At 42.1% G+C, this 10,192-nt stretch overlaps 1 protein-coding gene across 5 annotated transcripts in view; it reads left to right on the top strand.

The window, feature by feature from the left end:
• Positions 1-256: 256 nt before the first annotated feature.
• hps3 (HPS3 biogenesis of lysosomal organelles complex 2 subunit 1) overlaps positions 257-10,192 on the top strand; it is a 58,233-nt gene continuing 48,297 nt past the window's right edge. For 3 of the 5 annotated variants that reach the window (XM_079593644.1, XM_079593645.1, XM_079593643.1), the window contains exons 1-2: positions 272-613; positions 3,865-4,086. In XM_079593644.1, coding sequence (XP_079449770.1) covers positions 385-613; positions 3,865-4,086 — 451 coding nt within the window. In that variant the 5' untranslated portion in view covers positions 272-384. Of the gene's footprint in view, positions 614-3,864; positions 4,087-10,192 lie in introns of all 5 variants that reach the window. The other 2 variants (XM_079593646.1, XM_079593647.1) reach the window with 2 other exon arrangements.

Genomic DNA, 10,192 nt, shown 5'->3' with positions numbered 1-10,192 from the left:
TAAAAGGATATTTAAAAAATATATTTTGCTACACTGTGCTCTACTGTGATTGGTCCGCTCTTAACAGCGATGAGAAAAGTAACAGCTTTTCCGTGACCACGCTAACGTCTATATGTTGCTTCAGCTGGGGTGTAAACAATTTATTATGACCTAAATAATGACAGAGAAACATAAATATCGTATGAATTGAAAATACACATTAAGTAGTTAAAACAGCATAATAATTATTTAGTCCCATCGTACCAGACCAATTAGAGGCAGCTTCCGGGCCGCTAAACCACGCCCACTTTAAACACCGTGTCATGCGACTGTCACTTATAACTCAATGTTTACAAAACTCTTCCGTGATCCGCAGACATGTAGAGTACAGTCCGCGCCGCAGAAATGGTTCATGTGTATAACTGCCACCCGTTCGCGTCGCAGCGCATCGTGCCGGCGGAGCAGGAGCCCGGGCTGGTGTGCTGCGGCGGCGGGGCGCTGTTCGTGGTGAGCGCCGGAGGCTGCAGGATCGAGGCGTACAGTCTCCGGGACCGGGAGGAGGAGGGGGGGTGTCCGCTCATCTGCCGCTTCAGCAGCGTGGGCTCGGTGCTCAGCATCCGACACAGCACTGTGGGTCAGTCACTCACTCACTACAACATCATTAGTGTGTGATCTCTAGTCTGTTTACAGTACTGTGGTCCCCTGTGGGAAAGAAGTACACTTTGTAGGATGATTTTAAAAAGAGAGTAGCCTACTCATTACAGAACACACTGAAATCTGACCTATGTTTTTGGTCTCTTAATTGCATGCTATTTGCGATTTAGTGAAATTATATTTGTTTAAATTAATATTTAGCCTTTGTCTTTTAGCTTAACATTTAATATTCAACAATAATATTGATCATAATATTGATCTGCCTGCATTGAACTGAGCTGGACGATGACATCACGGTTTTCTCCAGAGCAGCTATATATAGCTATATATATAAATATAAATCAATACAAACTTTTTTACAGCAAAACTGAAACATCACTGAACTTACTGAAGCTGGACTGTGACGCTATTTTCTTCTAGAAACAAAATGTGTTGCATTATTTTCCTGTTATCTCTTAAAGCTGATTTGAAACAATCTGTGTTGTAAAAAGCGCTATATAAATAAATAAAGGTGACTTGACGTAAAGGATTAGTTCACTTTAAATGATAATTTACTCACCCCGATGTCATCCAAGATGTCCATGTCTTTCTTTCTTCAGTCGAAAGGTTTTTGATGAACACATTTCTCCATATAATGGACGTCAATGGGCCCCAAACGGGTCAAGGTCCAGATGACAGTGTCAGCGCCGCTTCAACGGGCTTTAAACGACACCAGACGATGAATACGGGTCTTATCTAGCGAAACCATCGTCATTTCACAAATAAATAAAAAAGTTTAAGTTTTATAAGCACAAACGCTCGCCTTGCTCTGTTCTGTGATGCGCGTTCGTGACGTCACGTAATACGCAGTTACGCTGTAAAGGTCACGCTTCTGTGAAAAGTCCAAAATTTCTGTCCTGACGAAAATTTTCTTTTAGGCTTTTTAATATTACAACCCCAGGATACGCACACGCAATGGGCATTTAAACGATAAACTGACACAAAGTCATTTGAAGGTCCTCCTTCCGCACATCTGTAAACACTGACTCGTCAAGCGTGACCTTTTTAACGTAACTGCGTATTACGTGACGTCACGAACGCGCATCACAGAACAGAGCAAGGCGAGCGTTTGTGCTTATAAAACTTAAACTTTTTTATTTATTTTAGAAATGACGATGGTTTCGCTAGATAAGACCCGTATTCATCGTCTGGTGTCGTTTAAAGCCCGTTGAAGCGGCGCTGACACTGTCATCTGGACCTTGAACCGTTTGGGGCCCATTGACGTCCATTATATGGAGAAATGTGTTCATCAAAAACCTTCATTTCTGTTCGACTGAAGAAAGAAAGACATGGATATCTTGGATGACATCGGGGTGAGTAAATTATCAACAAAAGTTTTTTTTAAAGTGAACTAATCCTTTAAGGGTGCTTTTGTGAGCCACTTACATTTCTAAATGTCATTTTTATTGAAAGTTGAATGCTATGTATTAAATGTGTGTACACACATTTGTCATGATGAAGATGTAGTTTAGTACATTTAAAATATGTTAACTTTATATGTACTACAAAAACACACTCTATATAATTATAAAAAAGTTCTGTGCATGTGCTTTAGCATGTTAGTCAACACATCAAAATAAGTGTACATCTTTACCACGGGACAAACAGTTACTAAAACATGAGGAACTATATGGTTATCCGGACCACACGTGTGTCTTTTAGTCCCGTATAGTCATCCCTGATTGGTCTTAACCCCAGTGATGGGTAGGTTTAGGGGCGGGGTTAGGCGTAGGCCATCGTATGATTGGTCTTAACCCCAGTGATGGGTAGGTTTAGGGGCGGGGTTAGGCGTAGGCCATCGTATGATTGGTCTTAACCCCAGTGATGGGTAGGTTTAGGGGCGGGGTTAGGCGTAGGCCATGGTATGATTGGTTTTAACCCCAGTGACGGGTAGGTTTAGGGGCGGGGTTAGGGGTAGGCCATCGTATGATTGGTCTTAACCCCAGTGACGGGTAGGTTTAGGGGCGGGGTTAGGGGTAGGCCATCGTATGATTGGTCTTAACCCCAGTGACGGGTAGGTTTAGGGGCGGGGTTAGGGGTAGGCCATCGTATGATTGGTCTTAACCCCAGTGACGGTAGGTTTAGGGGCGGGGTTAGGCGTAGGCCATCGTATGATTGGTCTTAACCCCAGTGACGGGTAGGTTTAGGGGCGGGGTTAGGGGTAGGCCATCGTATGATTGGTCTTAACCCCAGTGACGGGTAGGTTTAGGGGCGGGGTTAGGGGTAGGCCATCGTATGATTGGTCTTAACCCCAGTGACGGTAGGTTTAGGGGCGGGGTTAGGCGTAGGCCATCGTATGATTGGTCTTAACCCCAGTGACGGGTAGGTTTAGGGGCGGGGTTAGGGGTAGGCCATCGTATGATTGGTCTTAACCCCAGTGACGGGTAGGTTTAGGGGCGGGGTTAGGCGTAGGCCATCGTATGATTGGTCTTAACCCCAGTGATGGGTAGGTTTAGGGGCGTGGTTAGGCGTAGGCCATCGTATGATTGGTCTTAACCCCAGTGACGGTAGGTTTAGGGGCGGGGTTAGGGGTAGGCCATCGTATGATTGGTCTTAACCCCAGTGACGTAGGTTTAGGGGCGGGGTTAGGGGTAGGCCATCGTGTGATTGGTCTTAACCCCAGTGACGGGTAGGTTTAGGGGCGGGGTTAGGGGTAGGCGTCTTAACCCCAGTGACGGGTAGGTTTAGGGGCGGGGTTAGGCGTAGGCCATCGTATGATTGGTCTTAACCCCAGTGACGGGTAGGTTTAGGGGCGGGGTTAGGCGTAGGCCATCGTGTGATTGGTCTTAACCCCAGTGACGGTAGGTTTAGGGGCGGGGTTAGGGGTAGGCGTCTTAACCCCAGTGACGGGTAGGTTTAGGGGCGGGGTTAGGGGTAGGCCATCGTATGATTGGTCTTAACCCCAGTGACGGGTAGGTTTAGGGGCGGGGTTAGGGGTGTCATGATGGTAATAGATGTTACTGATTATTCGTTTATCATGCAATTTGTGTTCATTTAAAATAATACCATTGGAAAACCGTGGTACATACGTAGCTGTGTATAATATGGCAACTGAAAACCATCACATTACAATATTAAAAACGTGTGATTACCATGGGACAGATAATGTCCAAATAAAGGTGGTTCTTTATAGTGCTCTTTTCTACAGTAAGTCTACACAAGTCAGTGGTTCTTGTCTGTATTTGTTCTCAGGGGACTATCTAGTCACCATTGAAGAGAAGAACAAGGCCACTTATCTCAGGGCCTACACTAACTGGAGGTACCAGGCTGTCGAGAAGACCCGCGTCGGGGTGCGTCTGCTGGGTCACCTCCTGCGGGGCTCGTCCTTCCGCGGAGCTCCCAAAGAGCAGATGGAGATCATCGAGATCCCGCTGTTCGAGCCGCCGCTCTGTATGGCATGCTGCAGTGTTACCGGTGAGAACACAAACACAATATATCCATAGCCTAAACACCTGGGTTTAACACTTCAGACAAGTATAACCTTGCAAATACATTGAAGGAGTTCAGACAAACGGGACGTCCCCCAAACTCACACCATTGGTCAAGCCAGAAGTCAACATGTCAGGCTGCTTATGGACTCTCAAGCTGGGTCCCAGTTCAGAGGCTGCGTCCTTCCAAGGTCGGACTGCGCTTAGTAACGTCTGAAAACTAAACAGGATTCACAACCTGCCTAAATATGTTCACCATGGTCAGGGGCGTCATGCAAGCCAAAATTCTGGGGGGGCACAATCTAAGACCGTCGTTGCAATTGTTTTCTAACGGGTGATATGAATCATGTTAGGAGGGGTCAGGGGGTTTCTCCCCCTGAAAATTTTTAAATTCTGGCTGCTAAACATACCATTTCAATGCAGTTTGGGAGAGACAGAAATACCTTTAACGGAGCCAGCAGCAACCCTCCGTTGCAGCAACGTTACACTGACACAACTTAAGTTAATGCTCTGAATTCGCAGCTAATATCAAATCCATAACTTTTTGATCAAGTAAACATTTCCAGGTCAACCACAAATAATCCCGCTACCTTTTAATATCATCCGATAACTAATTCAATGCCGATTTGTTGCTTTGCCCACTTACCACTTCATTGCCAGCTCAACGTGCGAGAGTGAGTTGCTTGAACATACACAGATGCGCGGTTGGCGGTTACAGCCGCGGATAAACCGCGGATCGGGCGGATGACGTGACGAAAAATAATATTTTAATTAAATTCGGGCGGGTGGCGGCCGGTTAAACCAATCAAATGAAAAATATATGTATACATTTGTTAAAAATTGTTATCCGACTATACCTACATCCAAAAAAAGAAAATAAGGAATGATATTACATGCGCTTCATGAATCATGAGGCGCGCGGTCTCTTGCTCTCTCTCCCTCTCTGCCGTGCAGCGGTTTGGAGCACAGTCTCTGTCTCGCGGGCGCGCTCGCTCTAGATTCCGGGAGATTTTAACTAATTTGCGGCCATCAGTGAACAGCTATCAATATGCGGGAGACTCCCGGAACTTCCGGGAGACTTGGGATGTCTGCATTTCTATACTGAAATAATATCGGCATTATAATTATTGATTTTTCATTAGGCTATTTTTTTGGTGCCCCCTCAGCTCGCCCTACGCATAAATTTAAATATTTGAACCATTTAAGAAAACAAAGTTTGTATGGTTAGATATTCGAAACCCGCAGGGGTCAACGCTAATGCTGTGTTCACACCGGACGCGAATAGCGTGTCAAATTCGCGCCTGCCGCGTCTAGTTATACGTTTGATCACTTCGTGTCCATACGCGCGTCAGCGGCAAAAGTTTCGAAACCCGTCTTGCGGCCATCTTTTTTACAAGATGTCTGGTGTTGATAGATCATTTATCAAATAATAAATGAATTACAAATAGTTGATTGCTAGCTGGTTAGTAGGTCAATAACGTGACACAAAAGTGAAATTTAAATATCTTACAACTTACCAAGTTGTACAATCTCCTCACTTATCTTCTTCCAAGCGAGGTCCTTTTTCCTGTCTTCCTGTCTCTATAAAAGTATGAACTTGAGTCATATAATTACAATCACTCACAGCTAAAATTAGTTTCTCCTCCATTTTGAATGAGTGACTTCGAGCAGGAGTTTGTTATGCTATGTCACGTGAAGCAAGCAGGCTCCTGATTGGTTAACGCGGCGCGAATTGTCGCAGAAGTTCAGATTTTTTAACTCGGGCGGCAGACGCGAATTCGCATCAAACGCGTGAATGCACAAAAAGCACTATAAAATTATTTGCGCGTAACGTGCCAGACGTTCAATTCGTGCCGTTCGCGCAAACTTGACGCGCGAATGAGGCGTATTTGCGTCTACTGCGCCGCACTCTACGCCTCATTCGCGCTGCAGGATTTTTTTACGCGCGTAACACGTCATTGCATTGACTTAACATTGAAATCGCTCGCGCCTGACGCGCTATTCGCGTCCGGTGTGAACGCACCATAAAGATTTTTTTTTACTGTCCCAGTTGGGCCAGTGGTTAAAATTTTGACTGGCCCCCAAAAAATAAAATACATTTTTTTTCAAATAAAACAGGCCTAGTTTTTGCTTTCATTGTTTTTAGCCCATAACCTTAATAAATAAAGCTATGATGACACCAATAACTACCAGCCTACAGGCCCGTTCACATCAAGGACGATGACTATACAGATAACCAGGGTCTAAAACTAACTTTTTGCCACACCTGCTAATGGCCGGTGACTTAATAAAATTTACCGGCCATAAATATTTTTTAGCGGCTATGAAACTGTTTTTGCAAAAACAGGCAGTGTTGGGAGTAACGCGTTACAAAAGTAATTAATTACTGTAATGCATTGCTTTTTGCTGTAACGCGGTAATGTAAGGCATTACAGGGGGGAAAAAAGTAATATTTTACTCGGTACAAATGTCAGTAACGCGCGTTACAAGCATTGTTAGTTAACCTGGAATAAAGTGGTAGTTTTTTTTTTCTTCATACAAATTCGCCAAAATCACTGCGAGATCAGCAGAGGAGAAACGTCCGCGCAAAATGTTTCACTTCCTGTACGTTAATCAGACAGAGCCGAGATGAGTGAGCCTGCAGCGGATAGTACATTCTCAATCTCAACAGCGAGAGATACTGTCTATGGTTTCTGCTTACCAGTCGCAGTGGTCCAGCGCCGTTTCCATGGCAACTCTGCGCCGCGGCCGCTCGAGTGTTTGAAAGCGACATGAATGTTCAAAGTTCACGCGCACGGCCATTGATTAAACCACGTCAAAATCATGCAGCATTTACAAACATCTAGAATTAGAACATTACTTAAATAAAAATCTCATTAATATTAAATTATACATTTAAAACTGATTTTGGAGATCTATGACTCGTTCATAGATCAAATGGCCTATGCCCACACTACTGCAGTCACTCACAATAATAATTAAAATAAAATAAAAATATTTGGCTTAGTTATTATTCATTAGTTATTTTTATTTTTGCTAAGGTTTAAGCCTAAAGTTTACCCCGGGCTTAAAGTAAAAAGATGTCTGTACCATGCGTCCATGCAAAGTACCATGGTAATATTTGAGGTACCATGGTTATATCTGAGGTAGTATGTACCATGGTAATATGTACGGCAGAATGTACCATGGTTATATCTGAGGTACTAGGGCATGTACCATGGTAAATCTGAGGTACCATACTATGTACCATAGTAACATACTGTACAGTATAGTACTTCAGATATTATCATGGTACAATGATAATATCTGAAGTACTATAAAGTATGTACCATGGTTATATCTGAGGTACTATGGTATGTACCATGGTAGGTATCATGGTAAATCTGAGGTACCATACTATGTACCATATAACATCTACAGTACCATGCAATGACCATGGTACCATGATAATATCTGAAGTACTATATAGTATGTACCATGGTTAGATGTAAGGTACCATGGTACTACTATGGTATACCATGGTATGTACTATAGTACATCATGGTAAAATTTCTTATGGGTCCAAGCTCAGTCGGATACCACATCACCTTCTACTGGATGTGTAATGAGCTAATTGAGCATCATACGCTACATTTAGATTGCCAAATCCATATTTGCAGTTATTTTGGTGAGAGTAACTTAAAAGTAATGCAATAGTAGTGTAATGCCTTACATTTTAAATACAGTAATATTGTAATGTAACGAATTACTTTGAAATGACAGTAACAAGTAATAAATAACGCATTACTGTTTCGAAGTAACTTGCCCAACACTGAAAACAGGCAATAATGACTCCACAATTTTAGATACCTGTGAAAATTCACAATTCTCTAGTTATTCCAATTTCGATACCACAGCTAAAAACTACTAGCCATACTAATATACATTCAAAACATTATAAAAGTAATGAGTAAACAATAACAAATGATCAAATTACAAGCAAAAGCACAAATAAATAAATACAATATAACAAAGATACAAATGAAATAATTGTATTTCATGTTTTTTCACGTAGCCTAGTTCTGAGTAGTTTTGAGTTACAGGAATTTTATAAAGTACGTAAGCACATGTAAAATAACACTGCATAGTCTTCACTGTATAAATTAAACATCCTTATTAATTCATTCTTAAAGGCTATGTTGCAGGTTAGAGTACCCAGTGAGCCAACGTATAGAACAATAATGTAGGAACTAGATTTAAATATAAACATATACTTATAAAATGCTATTTAGGCTTATGGAGTCGTTTTTGTGAGAAAATTTTACTTCCGCATTTGAAAACCGCCAAACCGGAAGTGACGTAACATGAGGCAGAGCGGTCAAAGTAAACAATAGGAAAGCAATGGATCACAATGACAGTTCGGACGCTGAGGAAATTGTAGCCTAAATGTTTACGCGTATGATGGACATCAGCCATATAATTATGAGCCTGATATGAAGCCAAGAGAGTAAACAGGCCAGGATTAGACAAAACAACGGTCAGAGGAGACGCATTGAGCTGTGGTGTGTGGAGAACAGGGCAGGGGTCTCGATGAGAGAGCAGTGTTAGCTTATAGATGTATTCACGTTGACCGACGATATGTATAACACTATGCTCAGATCACAATATTGTAATTATGTGTCAGGCAATAGCAAAGCTAGTATTTAGACCCTTACCTGCACGTGTATGTCAGCCATTAGGAGACAGTTTCCAGAGAAAGAGGGACATTATAAAGGCTTTGAATCAGACACTTGGTGATAATGATTTTTAAAAAAATCACAATCACAACTTTCTTACTGTATACAAATTTTATATGTAGAAACAGCCAACACAAACATTAAAATTCAGAGTAGCCTACAGATTGAAAATGAACATAATTATATAATAATAATAATAAGTGTCGGCTGCAGACTTGCAAGACATTACAAGTTTATGGAGGATTAGTTAATGAATTAAATTAAGACAAGGCACATTTTGTAAAACAAATGTACAATAAGTGATCTCTGACGGATCCGTGAGCGTCATGTTTCCCACCGGTGGCCGACCCACATGCTGACGGCAGACCGGGCGACCCGATGAAGGAGCCGGGACAGTGTGCACATTATCGCCGTAACCAGGGATGTAGTGGAGGCTAAACGCACGTAAACGCCGTTTGGGCACCTCCCAAAATTCTGAAATAGCGTTTATCCACCTCCAAAGTGCGTTTATCCACCTCTAAACTGCGTTTATCCACCTCTAAACTGCGTTTATCCACCTCTAAACTGCGTTTATCCACCTCTAAACTGCGTTTATCCACCTCTAAATTGCGTTTATCCACCTCTAAATTGCGTTTATCCACCTCTAAATAGCATATAGTTCCTAAGCCATTTTAAATTAAGCAGGCTATGTCGTTTTAGTTTCATATTGTTCATTATTAGTTTCATAGGTTGTTAAACCTAAGACGAAGTCTTTCATATTGCGCTGCATTACTGTCAGTAGCCGCGCGGGTTAGACCATAATAATACAGGGCTAGCCTAAGATTATCACAAATAAACACAAGATTTTGACGCATATCCAAGGGTTTGTGGAGTGGAGTGTGGAGCGCGCACTGCATGGCACGGACGCGCGGGCGCGAACACGAACACTTGCATTTCCCTATCAACAGTGAAACCATTAAAAATACTCTATCATTTCTGGTCATACAGAAAATAATAATACATTATTCGCAACTACTTTTATTTGTGTAAACTCGCAATAACAAGAAACGTTGTGCTTTTGTCAAATAAAATAAAACAATCAGGCGCGCTTTCATGATCTCCGTGAACTGGAGCGCGAGAACTGAAATAGCCTATATAGGCTAAAGCTCGAAATGTCCACTTTAAAACGAACAAATTCGAATCGAAAGCTAATACCTTCTGATTTTGTAATGCGTATGAAAGCTGCATTTCTCTCTAAAAGCGCATCTGCTTAACAGCGGAGATGGAGATGTTTTTAACTGACACTGATTTAGAAAACAATAGTTTATTAATAAACAATTAAAATGCCTCGTTATTTTTTCAGACACATTTATTATCATTAGGCTAGCCTATAAATCA

The sequence above is a fragment of the Phoxinus phoxinus genome (assembly GCF_949152265.1).
Source record: "Phoxinus phoxinus genome assembly, chromosome: 20".
Taxonomy (NCBI): Eukaryota; Metazoa; Chordata; class Actinopteri; order Cypriniformes; family Leuciscidae; genus Phoxinus; species Phoxinus phoxinus.
The sequence above is the reverse complement of the archived record's forward strand: the minus strand, read 5'-3'. Positions and strand labels throughout refer to the sequence as shown.